This window comes from Poecilia reticulata, chromosome 22, assembly GCF_904066995.2.
Source record: "Poecilia reticulata chromosome 22, P_reticulata-male-v2, whole genome shotgun sequence".
Classification (NCBI taxonomy): Eukaryota; Metazoa; Chordata; class Actinopteri; order Cyprinodontiformes; family Poeciliidae; genus Poecilia; species Poecilia reticulata.
This window is the reverse complement of record NC_088851.1, coordinates 19,119,765-19,135,823: the sequence shown is the minus strand read 5'-3', so window position 1 is coordinate 19,135,823 and position 16,059 is coordinate 19,119,765. Positions and strand designations below refer to the sequence as shown.

The 16,059-nt window shown below is 38.3% G+C and overlaps 1 protein-coding gene across 7 annotated transcripts in view; it reads left to right on the top strand.

The window, feature by feature from the left end:
- The first annotated feature begins 365 nt into the window (after positions 1 to 365).
- esrrb (estrogen-related receptor beta) overlaps positions 366 to 16,059 on the top strand; it is a 58,858-nt gene continuing 43,164 nt past the window's right edge. Inside the window, exons 1-2 of one of the 7 annotated variants that reach the window (XM_008400283.3) lie at positions 366 to 725; positions 2,742 to 2,880. In XM_008400283.3, coding sequence (XP_008398505.1) covers positions 2,873 to 2,880 — 8 coding nt within the window. In that variant the 5' untranslated portion in view covers positions 366 to 725; positions 2,742 to 2,872. Of the gene's footprint in view, positions 726 to 2,741; positions 2,881 to 4,708; positions 5,253 to 6,676; positions 8,079 to 8,347; positions 8,417 to 16,059 lie in introns of those variants that run through there. The other 6 variants (XM_008400277.2, XM_008400278.2, XM_008400282.3 and 3 more) reach the window with 6 other exon arrangements.

Below are 16,059 nucleotides of genomic sequence, written 5' to 3'. Positions count from 1 at the left end.
ATTTAACAAAAACAGAAACCTTGGAACCAGCTTGGCTTTAGCTCTAGCAACGCCCCTGCTAAATACCAGGCTAACCTGTGAATACTTATCTGAAAAAAAAATATTTACAAAAACTAACAAGTCTGTCACTTGACACAGTAACTGTGATCTCTGCTACACAGACGCGACGCTGCCATTGGTCTCTTATTTATTCATCAACTGTGGAAACTGACCGACTGCCTGCCTGCAGCAGTGATCTGTCTGCTCTCACCTCCTGTTTTCTCAGGTGAAAACCCACCCACCACACAACGCTCAACCCCGAGCAGAGGTGGAAAAAAAAAGAGGCAAAACTAGCTAAATTAGAGTGCAGCTGCTGCTACAAACACACAGGAACATTGCTAGAGAACGATGCAGGTGGGGGAGAAGAAAAAAGTTTTATTTATTAAATAAAATAATCAAAGAAACAGAAAAAGACAGAGACGTTTGCGTCAGAACTTTTCCCTGATCTTGAACCACATTTGACCCGAGCTCCGCGGATTTGGAGGTGTTTGGTTCAGCCGCAGGGCGCGCACCGGAGGAGGAGTTCACGGTGCGTCGGCGGTGTGCGGCGGTTAAACGGCGCGCTCAGACGCACAGACGGAGCCTAACCAACAGCAACACCTGGAGACTCCACTTCCACACAGCCAGTGCGCAGCCTGTGCTCGTTGCAGCGGCGGCGGGGATGGGACATGACCTGTCCGAGTAAGGTACACATTCATAACACATTCGGCACGTTATGTGAAGATTTCCCCCCGCCCCCTTTTGTTTTATTTTTTAATGTTTTCTCGCGTGCATTTTACACCAGTTTAGGTCCAATTGAGCCGTGTAAATCAACACCTTTCCTCTGGGAACAGTTGCTGATTTATCTTCTCGGTTTGACTTTTTCAGTGTGCAGCTAAAGCTTCGGTATATATTTATATATATATATATATATTTTTTTACAGTTTAGTCTATTGCTATTTGCTTTAAATTACTTGTTAGATGCGTAAAATCTTAATCTTAATCATGCGACTTTATTTGTAATACGAGCTCTCAGTGTTTCTGTTTAGTAAAACTCTGCTCCAAACTCTAACAGTGCAACTTAACGTGATTAGATATGAGAAGATTGTTTCTCTGATGAAAAAGAAACATATTTAAGTGTTCAGGTTTGAACTTTTCATCTATTCTTATGAATCAAACATCTTTACTTTATTATTATTACAAATAAATTTGAATACATTTTATGCCAACATTCCTAACTGGTTCCTTTAACTGGAAGTTACTTTTTTTGGCGGGGAATTATCATTTTAGTAACTAATGTTGCACCTAACAACTTATAACTGGCTGATGCAGATTCCTGCTTTCTATTGATTTCTATTTTTTTAACTCATTCAGGTTTTTCTTTTTGGAGTACTGTAAGGCATCCAAACAGAGCCGACCCAAGGCTGTATGAGGCCCTAAGCAGAATTTTATCAGGGGCCCCCCTCTGGTCAAGCCCACCCTCCACCACAGCACTTTTTATCCTCGCTTTGCATTGCTCATGCTTTTACAAAAAACCTCAGGAGGCAGAAATGATTGAATTAGCAATAAATTATCAATCTGTTAATATCGTTCGAGCTATGAGGTATTTACTTAGCATGTTTGCTTAATACATGTAGAACTTCTGCATTGAATTTTTCTTATACAGTTTGCTTACACTTTCTGCTGATCCTACATAAAATACAAGCAAAGGGGAAAAAAAGTTCTGCAGATGCTTGGATGGAATTAGTATTTTTATTTCAAGAGCAAATGAAGGAAATACAGGATCATTCCCAGTTATGCATAAAAGCACATGTTCCCTGCCTTTATCTTTTTTTAATTATTATTATTAAACTTAAGAGCGGTGCATCAAAGTATATGTTATTTGTTGTTGCACCTATTGACTGGTATTGAGGGAGTTCTGACTCTTGATTATAATGGTTCATGATTTCTAATAGAAAATTGCAGACAAAAACTCATTAAAGACGTGAAAAACAGCAAAGAAAAGAAAACAACTAAATTTTAGATATTGACATGTTTGTTTTGATGCCAGAGTTTAAGGTGCTGCAGAGCTATTCTTTACTTGTATCTGACCCGATGCTGTAAAATCAGCTGTCACACGGTGATTTTACATATATGTAAATAAATAAATAATGTGGGGAGCAACTACAACAACAGCAGGGACCTAATGCTAAGCATGAAGTCGTTTAAAAGCTACAGAACATTTTTAGTAACTGAATTTAGCTGTCAGTAGGAAGGTAAAAGTTGCATAAAAACAAACTAGTCTCAGATATATTGATGTCCTAACATTCTACTTTAAAAGCATTGCACTTCATAATTTTTTTGGATTCTGAAGTCATTCTTTTGCAGAGCTAAGCCCATAAACATGCCCAGTTTTCTGTACTTATGAAACTCTTTGTAATCTGAGAAAAATGTAACTGACTCCATTTGAATCTCAATAGAATTTTCCTTAATTTAGTGGCAAAAAGAGAGCAGCTGCTGCATGATCTGTGTCAGCGTGGAGGCTGTGCTGCTGCACATCAGTAGGCCTGTGATGATCAATAGGGACTGCGTGATGTTTTTGCATCGATTATGGAAACGTGAGCCGATGAATGGAACTGGATTCCCCTCCAGGGGGTTTATTCTGTTCCTGTTCAGCAGAGAAAACTGAACAGTAGCAGAGCGATGCCACACACTGTTTTTTTTTTTTTCCATGAATCTCCTAGAGAGCCGGCTCTTCCTTGCTCTCTCGTACCTTTGCCGTAGAGACCGGGCAGCACCCTCCGGGCACCTTGTGAGTTTCTGAGAAGAGGGCAGTCTGCTGTTTTCCTTTGGCCGGACTCAGTCGAGTGTCAGGATGCCATGGTAAGCTCTGTTCCTATAATGTGGGGATACAGTAACACGGAGACCCTCGCTGACTGTGAAATGCTATCTGCATTCTCTGCATTCTTACTGAGCTCGATCAACACAGAAACACAGGCGCTTCTAAAGCTGGGGTTAGAGTAGACAGAGCTGGATTTTCCGCTCCTTTGGAGGCCGATCGGGCTTCCAAGAGTGTGACTTATGGCCTGAGATCATCTCTCACAGGTGGGGAAAGCTTTACAATGGTTGTCTCACATGCAACACCCAAAAATACAGCTAAAGCACACAGTTCAGTAAAACATATACTGGGATTTGTTCTTGAGCTTTGTAGCAGGTAAAGTCAACCGATCTTCTCTCTGGACCTTTCAGAAACTTCAGCTGGAGTCAGACTTGATTTTATTTAGAGATGCTCCAAGTGAGCGGATGCTCAATTTTTCATTTTATTCATAAAAAAAAATAAAAAAAATCAGAGAAAGAGGTAAATAAATGCATCAATCAACAACATGCACTTTAATGCAATTTTTGTTATGTTTAATAAAAATCTAATAAATAACGTGGAAATAGACTTTGATGCGTAAGTGGGAATATTTTTGCAATGTCTTGTTTTTCTGTTGGATACTCCCTCTATAAAACAACCAAAACAACCAGCAGGACATTTTGTCTTCTTTGTGTCATAGTTATTAGACAAATAAAATTCTAAATTGGTCAGACATTAAAGAAACTTAGCTTCAAAAAGACTAATAAAACCCTGGTTCACTTCTTTTTGTAAAACAGCATTTAGAGTTGAAGTAAACTTGTTTTTTTGTTTGGACAAACAGTATTAATTCCAAGTTCTTAGCTGGCTTAATGATGTCTTTTCATCTGGATTTACAGTACTATAAATTATTACTTAGTCTTATGAAGTGTTTAATCCTTCATATTTTACTGAGGCCTAAAAACTTTTTGTTATCTTTAAAAGTAATTTGTTAAGTTGGCACAAAGGCTAAATCTGAATCAGCAAGATTGTCTTCAAATAAGACCAGAAATTAGTATCTGCTTGGGAAAAGCCTGGTTGGTGCATTTCTCCATTTTTGTTGAAGCATGTTTGAAGGTGAAACAGACACTTGAGCAAACATAGCTTCCGGTTTTAGACTTGAATATTTGACAGATCTCGCTCTCTTCATGATGCAGTCCCTGCTGCAGCAACAGTACTTTGTGTCGTTATTTTTATCTAATAGTTTCCTTCCAAGCAGTCAGATTCTTTTGTAATCTTTAAAAGCTGATCTATGGGGAGTTTTGTTGTTTAACTATTTGAATGTTGTATCAAACCTGCATCACATTTTCTCCCTTCTTTGTTTTTCATTCTTGGAAAAAGTAAAAAAAAATAAAATAAAATTCAGTTGATTTAAATCGGAATCAGTACCAGGAATGTGAATTTGAATTAGTCCTTGAAATCTGTGCAAGATTGTTACTGTGAGTTATTGAATCTACAAAAGTCTGTAAAATCTTCCAAGTATCTGGACGCATAAAAAGACATTTTTGTGAAAAAAGAAAAGGATGAGAAAGTATTTCCACTCTCTGTTTTAAAATCACCTGCATCTGTGTTTGACTCGTAGTTCACAGCCTTGAGGATCAGACTTTTTCTATGTTTCAGATTAAAACTGAGCCCTTTTTGCTGCATCTCTGTTGCCCACGCAATTCGGTGTTTTGTCTACATGCGTGTGAGCCTTGTTGTTGTATGAGTGAGCGAGCGATCGTTCGGATCCCTCCTCCCCGGAGCTTCGCCGGCCCCTCTGTCGCTTTAAGTCCTGCCCCTCGGAGCCAGCCAACAGCAGCTGTTCCATATTCATCAAGCCCTTGAGTCTTAAAGAGCCCTATCCCGAGCATGGAAAGAGTCATTCCTCTCGCTCGCACTCTCATGCTCTCTCCATCTTAGCGTTCATCCCGCTGCTGCCTGCGCTCCTCAGTCTCTCACCTCCCCTTTTTACCTCTCCGTCTATCTGTCCTTCCTCCTCTCCCCCCTCCTTTCAGCCTCTCCCTCTCTTTCTCTCTCTCTCGCTCTCAAATTCTCTTACATACACTCAGACACACACTCTTTCTCTCTCTCGCACACTTATATATACATAAACACACACACGCCACACACATGCTCACGCACACACACTCTCGGTTCATCAGAGCCCGACATACCTGTGCAGGCTGTTGGGGGGGGGAGCGCGGTGCCGGAGGGGCTTTTTGCGGCGTCGTTGTCTCTGAGGGTGCTGTGCTATCATTTGGGGAAGAAGCGGGTCTCAGTTGTTTTCTCTTTCCTCTTCCTCTCATTCCTGGAATGCTAAAACTGGACTGATGGACATTTCCGAACTTTGTCTTCCAGACCCTCTCAGCTATCATAACCAGTAGGTGCAGCTTGTTTCTCTTTTCCACCTTTCACTTTTCTGTTTAACCCAGCTGTTGCATTGAACTTTTATTTCCTTTTTCCATTTTTCTTACTTAAGTTCACTGTTCATCTTATATTTTTGACATCTCTCGAACCAAAAAAAAAAAATATATATATATATATAACTTTTTGTAATTAAAACTGCAGCTTCTTCTTTTTCGTCGTTCCAACTTCTGTAAATATTCACTTTTTTGTGCCTTGAGGGATTTTAATTCAGGTTAGACTTGACAGCAGATTAAGCAGGTGCACGTGTCTAAAATATTTTGTAAGCATCTGTCTTTGTATGTAAAAGTCTCATTTGGAGCGTGCCTGATTGATTTACTTTGCACCACTGAATCGTACGGGTCCCCTGTCCAGTTGGGTTAAAAGCTTGTTCGCTGATGGCTTTGTTGCCCGAGCCGTCCGCCCAGGCGGAATGAGAGTGATATTGTGAGGAGATGAGATTAGTGTGAATGCTTGGAATCAGAAAGGATGAACTACATGGCAAAATGTACATTTTGCGAGTTGGGAAAAGAGGAACGGAAAGCCTGAGTAACCTCAGAGAGCCGATAGGTCTGTCCCAGGCAGCAGCACGCTGTGCAGGCGAGCTGCACCTCCTCACAGCTCCTGGCTGCTGCTGGGACACGCTGGTTTTCTAACTTCATCAGTCCACCAGTAACTTACACTTATGACTTAAGACTAAATAAACTGCTTTTCGGTGTTAAAAATATTAATCTATTTTAAGAGAAAGTTACCAAAATTATTTAACTAAGCTAGAAAAAATAAGGTTTTTGCAACCTTTTTGTTTTTATTACACTTGAAACTAAACTACTTGTCTGTGCAACATATGAGATTCACCAGAAATGTTTAGAGATTTTACTTTTCTTAGTGTGTTAATTTTCTCCTTTTTGTTAATTATTGGGAAGCTTTTTATTATAACCTTTGAATTACATAGTAATTTTTAAAACCGATATTTAATTAAAATGTATAATTTTGTTGCATATCAGTGAAGCAGTTTTTGTGTTTATTTTACCTTCTACGCCTGTGCAAATGCATCAGATTTCTCCTGAAATGTGCTTTATGTTTTTTTTTAATGTGACATCACCTAAACATGAATCACAAAATTTCTTTAACGTTTTATAAGTTTAAATGCTTTTTGCTTTCTAATGTTTGATACAGTACTTTTTACCTTTTAACATAAAATGACAACTAAATTAGCATTATTTTTCCCCACGGTTTATTTTTTAATTTAAATATTTTTCCCCACAAATGTAGTTTCCAACTAATATTTAATGAGTATTTATTGCTGTTAAAGAAAAAATAAAGCAGTAAAACTCATTTTGTTTGGAGATCTGTTAAATTTTTTTTTCTCACAACCAGTATTTAATTCTGAATTAAAAAAATTATTTTAGTTAAACGTTGGCTAATTAACTTATCCAATTATGAATGACGTTAAACTAATAAGAAAAAAAATCTGCGTAGAATCTATAAGACAGATTTTACCAGTAAAATGGAGCAAATTTCTTTTAGGTTTATAAATGTGCCACAAATAAGGGGAAATTGTAGAAAATTTTAAATATTAGAAATAGATTTTACGATGATTCCTTTAGCATTGAAAAAGGCTTAATTTAATAAAGCTTGCAAATGTTAAATTTATAATTTGCAATTAACGTTTGGTAATCCATAAGCACCCTAAGAATGAATGTTTTTGATGCCAAGTTGTAATATAAGACTTACTTTTCACACCGCTTCATGAGAAAAGACGCCTCTCGTTTCATATGGAAATTCTTACCTCTGACCTGACGACTTGTCCACTGTGGAGCAGCTGATCTGGGGAAACCTCTCCAACTCTGGACGTAAATTTTGTTTCAGCGGTGTCTCATTTTCGCTGGTGTTTTCAAACTCTCGCTGAGGGGCTGGATGTAGAAGTGATGCTTGGGGTAAATGATCTCTATTGGAGGTTTTCGCGCCTTGCAGTTTGCACATTACTGTGGTGGAATCTCTATAAAACACTTTAGATTGTCTCGAGGGTGTCGCCACTTTCCGGGCATCAGACTGAAGTAAAGTAGTTTTTTTTTTTTTTAACACACTGATATGCAATTGTAGAAAGCCTGTAATAGAAATTCCACAAAACATTAATATATTACAAGTTTACACTTACAATTGAGTGTGTTTTCCACTGTAATTTAAGATTCTTTCTAGTGCTATTGTTTCTGTTAAGTTAAAAGTAAATATCTCCTTATTTTCTTTGAGCATGTGAGTGTGACGGGCTCAATGCAGCAGTTGTTCACACTGGTCAGAAATCCGTCATGGCTGCAAGTGTGAATTCTTTGCTGCTTGCTCCAAAGAAAACAAAGAACAAAAAAAAAAAATATAACAAGAATTGAGCAGCAGTGAATTGGGATTTTACTTCTTTCATTCCTAAACATCTTTCAACACCCACGCTTTCCTTTATCCCTGGCACAGCCACTGCAATAAACTAACAAGGCTATCCAATTTCCCGTCTTGAAATAAGAGCTTTTTAATGTATTTTTAGAGAGGCAGAAAGAAGTTAGCGCACAGTGATGAATTAGATTTCAATTTATTTGACTTCATTCCCAGCTTGCTGCATTAGAGCCTGCAAACAGCCATCTCTGGTGGTCCGTCCGCTTGATTCTTATTAGGTTTCAGAAAACAAGGCGCGGGAATTGCATTAGTGTATCTTAAGTTAAAAGCTCCTTGCTCTCTGACCAAGTGTTTCATTGTTATTGGGTTAATCAGATTTTTGCTGTCTTCATGGAGATGCTATCGCAGGTTAGAGGCAGTGGTGAGTAACCAAAGCAGCCGCGCTCAGACACTATCCAGATGGGATCAGCTTACGGTAATTTGGTTTCAGAATACATTACCAGAAAAGCCTCCTGGACGAGGATGGCCACCCCACTGCGGGCCAGGAGCTGCTGGCCCCTGTGGCCAGGCCGTGGACTTCCACCTGTCGCTTTAATCTCTCACAGCTTTTAGGAGGATTTCAGATGTTTCTTTTGTGCTTAAATTTGAGATTGTTGTCCAATTCTAAATACTTCTTCCTTGTATCAACAGGGCTTTGTTGTCCAAATCATTAGAGAGATTCCTGAGTCCAATGGCCACGCTGGAGACCTCTCATTTCTGGTATCTAGTATCATTACTCTTACTGTAAAATAGGCATGGGCCGGGAAGAGATCCTCAACGTATGATAACATAGTGTTAAATTATCACAGATTCACAAAAACTGTAGCCACAATTAAGGGGGTCTAATTGTTTTAATCTAAAACAGAAAGGCATCAAATACTCCCACTGCTAATGAAAGATCTAACATATTGACCAAAATAATAAAAATAATGGAAAGTATAACTTTTAATTGTAAATTTGGTTTTCATACCTAGACTTTTGAAGAAAAGCATTGCACAATTTTTAAGTAAACATGCTTTTTAAAGAGCAACACAATAATAAGAAGTTCATATTGGTTTAATTAGTCCATTGGTGGAAGAGCCAGCAGCCAACTGCTTAAATGACATACCACTCGTAGCGAACATGCTATACTTTTTAATAACATTACCTAAATAAGTGAAGAGATGAGGCGTATTTAGTTCCCACACCAGCAATTAAATTATTTTCAAACAGCTGAATTTATCTTTGCTGTTTGCAGCTGAGTGGCAGTGTGCAGCAATAGGTGGGTTAGGAAGAGTGTGGCTTTTTCTGTTCTCCATACGGCTGAATTAGGTGGTTAATTGGTCAGGCTATCAGCATGCAGTGAGCTGCTTAACTGATATGGCGCTCATAGTTTGCTTAATGTAAAAAGCATGAAAAGTACATTTTGATCACTTAACAAGAAACAAACTTTTTAAGTTGTGAATGACTGTTTCTTTCACAACTTAAAGAAACAGCACACACTGATATTCATTAACTACACATTTTTGAGGTATGTTCTTTACTGCAAGCCCGTCTGCTTTTTAAGATATACTTACATTTTAGATTCTACAAGTATCTGAAAAATAGCTCACTTTGTTTTGGTTGCCAAATAACTATATAAAAGCATAAAACCACTCTTAACTTAGACAGTTTATGTCATTGATTAAAAAAGAAAAACCTTCCAGAACACCTAAAGGTGATTTTAGCTATTTATGGACTGACATGAGGTTCACAGGAAAACCGTGAGTAGAATTACAACAGTGTTTACATACTACAGTGTTTACACAGAAAATAAACATGTATGCCATAAACAGCCACTAAATTTCTAAATTTAGTAGTACTTTCAAATGCAGAATATGATGCATTTAAATTTTTTGCAGTTCTGTTCCTCATAAGAAACGAGTAACTATTTACTTGGTAACTAGTTGGGCTATCTGCTGCGGTAGTCTGCATCTTGATACGTATCTCGCTTGTAGTTTTCAAAACAATGTTACCCTTTAAAGAGTGAGTTCACCAGAAATATTTCCAAACTGATGAAATTGTTTACTCAGTGGAAATATTAGTAGCCCTCTTTCGACCAGCTGACCAAAAGTGTGCAGCAAGAAGTGGGGGGGGGACACTGTGTTTCTCCATGCTCTGAACAGCACTGAAGTCAGGAACCGAAGGATACATAGATGTATGACCTATTCTTGTTGTAAAAATGACTCCAAACTCGGGATAAAACAAAAATAGTTAGTGTCTTGGCAATTTGTTGTTGGCAACTTTTCTGTAGCCTCAGAAGCGTTAAAGTTCATGCTAACATGATGGTAGAAGGCTTTCTTTTTCCCCTTGTCATGTCGAGTGGTTGCTTTAACAAATGCAGCATAAATTCAGCCAGTTTTTTTTTTCTTAAACTGGCGTGCATTTTACCATTATCTCAGTGTTGTCATAACATGCCGCCTCCTCAGATCTTAAATTTGGCCTTTCCACCTCTTGGCGATTACCTGCCTTCCTTCTTTGATTATTTCACAACACCCACCTGCATGGAAACAAACAGCCTCTGCTGAACGCACCCCCTCCGGATTTCTCGCCCATGGTAACCTTGGACACCTCCACCGCAGTGTGAGAATCTGTTTAAAAATAACCAGGTCCATTAGTCTAGAAAGGATAATGCTAGCCTATGTGGGCTCTCATGCCCTTGTGGCAGCAAAGTGCTATCACTGACACGTTGCGTCAGCACTTCTTCCTGTTGCTCTGACGCTCAAGGGCTCCTCTTTAGTCACTCACACATGCATATGTGCAGGTATTCAAACGTACAAACAGCAGATCCGAAGCTGAAAAGAAAAAAAAACCCAACAAAAGTGACAAATGAAGTGTTTTGGTGTTGCATAAGTAAAGTTTGCATTACTTGTAAAGACTGAAATCTTTTATAGAGTGTTTGTCTCTGCAGTTCCTGTAGGAAATGTGATGTAATGTGGAGTAACTACATGGGTGTTTATCAGCGGAGGCCATTGGTATTGAGCAGCCAGTTGTTTGAAGGTTATGTTTCAAAGCAGTAATTGAAATGCAAAATAACATTAGGATCGATGGTTAGCTTTGTTTATTTATGAAATCAATAATGAAACCGTCCGTCACAGCAGCAGCTCTGATTCTCACTGACAGCTTCACCAGGTCCCCTCTGCAATAAACTCTGCAGCTACTGCGGCGTTTGTTGCCATTATTTCAATGTCCGTGTTGGGAGGTTTTAAAGTAGTTACAACTCAAATGGATTCTTATCAAAATTAAAAATTAATTTAAAACTAGGCAGATTACCGATATCAACAAACGCTCATATAATTTCAAATTTCTAAAAAATGTTCCATCTAAGTTACTGTTTCAAAGCCATTTTTAAAATGATGAAAGAAAAAAGGCAGGAGTCAAGGTTCATATAGTGCTGTGTGAAACAACACTGCCCCTCCTCCATCTGTTGCTGCACACTGTCGGTCAGCTTGCTGAAAGAAAGCTACTGCACTTTTTCCTCACTTTTTCTTGTAAACACCTATGGTCATGTTGTTGAAACTTAAGGAGTTTCAACTCTCACTGATGATTCTCATTAAGTTAATGTCTTTTTAAAACTAAAGTTGGCAAGGCATGAACTGACTGTGTGTGCATTGTGAAAGCGGCATTTTTTAATCACTTTTACAGTGTGCGAATTGGCCTACATCTTCAACAAACTGGATTTAAAATGAAAGTGATTAGTGGCGCTTTACCACAGATGACGCCACACTTATACTTTTAGCCAGTTGACTTGCAGTGTGCAGCAGCAGTAAATTCCTCAAAGCTCCATACAGACGGCAAAAACTACATCGATTCGAAAAGGACTTGTAAGCTTAGGAAAGTTAAAAAAGAAAATATTTATGGTTTTAAAACTCATTTTTCAAACCTTGGTATAATAATGTTCTTGCATCCAGTTCACGAACCCTGTGTAGTAACAAGTGGGGGAGGGTCAGCAACTGCTACTTTAAGAGAGAGAATTCTGGCATTCTATTGAAAAGACTTTAGACCTTTGAACTGACCTGAGAAAATAACTTTAAAACTTACCATGGTAACAGTAACGAGCTGCTTGTTTTGCTAGTGTTTCACATCCACTTTTGCGGGTGTACTGTTGCTAATAGAGGCTCATCATTATTTTAAAACACAGCTCCCATTCTGCTCGTTGCTGCTCTGCCATGCTGAAGTCTAAATTTAATTACTATGGCTGAATTATGATTTTTAATATAATTTCACTGATTAAATTTTATTATATCATAATTTGTAATAAAAAAAATCTCATGGCTTTATTGTGACTTTCTTGACGTTTTGTGAACCTTTCTGAACATGTGTGTTGTTGCTTTGTGTAATATCGCCTGCCTTTATCAAATATATTATGATCGTACGATGATGTGTGTCTGCCTGTGTGTGTGTGTGTGTGACCTCTCTTCACTAAAATGCAATCTTATTAGTATGCATCAATTAATCAGTCATATGTAAAAATACTCTAATTTTGATAGGGGATACGATACGCAGGTAAAATCCTGAAAAATCTGACTTTTTAAAAAATCCTGTTTATTAAGTCCACCAGATGTAAAACTCTTATTTAGATTCACCTTTTTGAGGTTATTGAAAGCAATACCAAATTTGAGTTCATATTGTTTGAAGCATTACTTATAATTTGAATTCCTTAATTTTGTGTTACATTCAAAATTACAACATCTTTCCGAAGCAGGCTGTAGATTTTCTTTCGTTTCGTTCGTTTTAGTCATTAAATAAATTGGAGCCTTTCAAAACTGTATTTTTCCCCTCAGACTTCAAAGACAGCAAGAAATGGACAGCAGGCGGGTAAAGCGCAGTAGGTTTTTCATACCTCGCCCACAGCACCAAGTAGACTCAAACGATGACACTGAGTGACTGACTGCTGAACCTGCGACATGCGTTTAGATTTCACCTCCCCCTCCTAAAGGCGACGCATTAATTCAGGAAATCTCCCCAAAGTTTAATTATTCCTGAATGGTGTTGTGGTGGACACAAGCGTATAAATCAGTTAGGCCCACCCGCTTTTTTTTTTTTTTTTTTTTTTTTTATTACCAGCACTATTTATAGAGAATGTGTGGCAGCTGGTAGAGATGAGCCTGTAAAAAAGCTGGAGGCTATTGCTGTGACTGTGTCGGCCGCTGTAGCGTGCGACAGTCATAACAATGGAGTTTCTTCAGTAACATCAGTGCTCCGCGGCGCCGTTTGAAATGTGCGCTTCAGAATGCGTCCTGAACGGCAGAAATGAAGTTGCGTTTTCAACTGGATTAACATGTTATATCATTATTTTAACGGTTCCCGTGAGTCGCGATTGCGCAGTGTCTGTGAGCCTTTGCAAACATTGACACATCTGATTGTGTTTAAATCTTCACCTGATAAGCCTGCAGCTTTTTGGCCCACTAATATTGGACAATTTAGGTGTGTGTGTGCGTGTGTGTGTGTGTGTGCGTGCTTGAACTAGTTTGTCTTTTTATGTTTATATCTTCTTCTGCAGAGAGTAATTTATTTGGGGCTGTGGAGAGATTGGGTCTTTGTCTTAAGCAGGTAGAGTTTCCCCCCCTAAACAAGGACGGCCTATCAGAGGAAGATTAATGAAGTAATTTCATGCATGGCTCTATGCCTTCGTCCTCCTATATGCACAGTGACTGTGTCTAAACCTGTGATTTACATTCGACTGTGCTAAATAGCCTTAACCCCCTGTAATAATATTTCTCTGTTTGTGACACATACACACGCACACGCGCACGCACACACACACACACACACACAGTTAAAACTATTCAGCACAAGCAAGGGTTTCCAATAACTTTTTGATAGAATTACCTCCTTTCTTAGATTTTTATTTGATGTTCATATTCATTTTAAGCTCAAGCTTCCATAATTCACATTTTGAAATGCAATATAAAAAAAAACACTACTACTTCATGAGTGTTTTATTCATATTAGAACCTTACAAATACTGTAAAACTTTTATTCCTGTAGTTTAAGGTCTTTCAAATAGATGTCAGCGAACATGCTGGGATGGTGGAGCATGCAGTACCACAGTGCTGCCCCTCCCACAGTTGTTCCTGTACTACATTCGTGTCTTGCTAAAAGAAAGTTTGACTGTTTTTTTTTTAAGTTTTCTTTTGCAGACATGGCTTCTAAAACAAAAGAGCGGGATTGCAGAAATGTGCAACCTTTGATTTTGTTGCACAAATAACAGCCTGCTACCAAATCCAAAATGGCTCCTGCCAGAATCCCAGAAGGAAGGAAGATTTATACAACTTTAGCAACATGAAAGTTGTTGCAATTGAAAAACACAACAAATGTAACTATGGTTTCTTGTGAATGCATAGACATGCAATATGGAGATCAGCCAAAATGTGGTGTTTGTTCAAATAAGTAGGCTTTGAACGCTCATAAAATTATGACTATTATGATGACGATATCGACTGATTGACTCACACTTTCCTTTTCCATCACAAAGTTTTCTCCCAGACTCTTGAGCTTTAGCATGTTGATTGCTAAGATCTAGATCAGGTGTGAATCTTAAAGACGGTCCTGTCCCATCAATCTGGCCTAAAGTAATTTTTGAGAAGCAGATTTTCAAAGCTTGATCTCTGAAGTATAATCTTGCATCCAAGCTGTCCTTCAGGATTGAGGTTTTGCTCACACTGAAATCCTTGTTATTGTGATCTCATATTTTGTAGCTTTGTTTTCTAAAACAATCACTGCGATACGACATCTTTCTACTGCAGGTAGATTAATAACGGTACTTATTTAACAGAATTTCACTTCACAATATCCAAATCATCCCTTTAAAGTTGTAAAAGTACAGTAAGCAAGTTACAAGCATTGGATTTGTTAAGCAGCTGAATATACTGTGGATCAGACTGATTGTCAAGAGTATGATCAGCTATTTTGTTATTATGAGCAGAAATGTAATACCACATTTAGAAGTTGTTCTATATTTTCTTTAATGTCATAAAAACCGGGATATTTTCATACTATGAGAACCTCATGTCTCACTAGAAATCACCTACAAATGAAAGACATATCGGCAGATTAATTATCTTCAAATTTTGTAATTTATCACACAATCTGTCTAATCTAAGAATTATTTTAATGCTTTTATGTTAAAATGCATTCCAGCCAATCTGAAGAGAAGCACATTTTCTCATTTCTCTGCTCTCCCTATAAATTACGAAGTGAGGGTTTGCCAGAAGAATGACTTGACATGTTAGAAGAGTGAATTGGGATTTGATGACAGCGGATCAGTAACATATCATAGCATAAGATTGTGCCTGGTGTTTTCATTATTTTCTTTATTTATTCAACAAAAGTAAATATATAGACATGTAAATGAATCCATGTTTGTTCCTATTTGTGTGGACACATCTTTTTTTATTATTAATTCTTAATATAAAAGATTATTTTCAGAATAAATAACTTCAATACATTGTAATGTTAGTTTTGGAGGAATGCTTTCGACTGAAATTACAACCAATAATAATTTTATTTGACATCACTGGTGTTAATGAAATCTGTTTGGTTCGGCAGAAACAATCTTATTCCAGTTGTGCGTAATTACTTTTCATAATTTTTAAAGACACTGCACATTCATGTTGTCAAATTAAACCATGACTGTGCCTCACAATGGATGTGAAGAATGGTAATCTGTTTTAATGAAAAGGCAGAATTAGAAACTTGATCCCAGATGTACTCTGTAGGAGGCTGGAATTATCCCAGATCTTTCCTTTAACATACAGTTTGATGAACAGTTCAATCCTGCAGAGAGTTTTTTCCCCACCGGGGCTGCATGGGCAGCGCGTTAATTCCTTTCTTAGACAGTCGCTCCCACATTTCCCCCACTGACAGTAGCTCTATCATTAGCTGGCTACTTCCTTCAACATCCTGAAATCAGCCCCCTTAGACGAACAGGATCTGCCCAGTGCGGCAGACAGTTTACGTCAGACAAACAGCAGCGCCTGTATCACAAGAGGACCTTTCTTTCCTTTCCAGTAGCTCCTCTGATGGAAGGAGGCGGGAGGGATGGATCAATAGATGTGATCTGCTTCTGGGCCGGCTCTGTCTCGTGGTCCTGCCGGAGCATGGGGCTCATGTTGTCGCGGTGGACTGAGCTCATGGCTTTTTAAAGACTATAATGACATAACTGCGAAGCAGCTAAATATAATCTTTTGCTGCAGTCCTTAAAAAAAAACATAATTATCCAGTCTGCGGTCCCCTCAAGTGGTAACCCTGCACATGTTCCTAGCTTGCCCACTATTGATCTGGGACCCTCCTTTCCAGTTGTAACAATAAACATTTCTTTCTCTGACTCTTTTTTTTCTCTT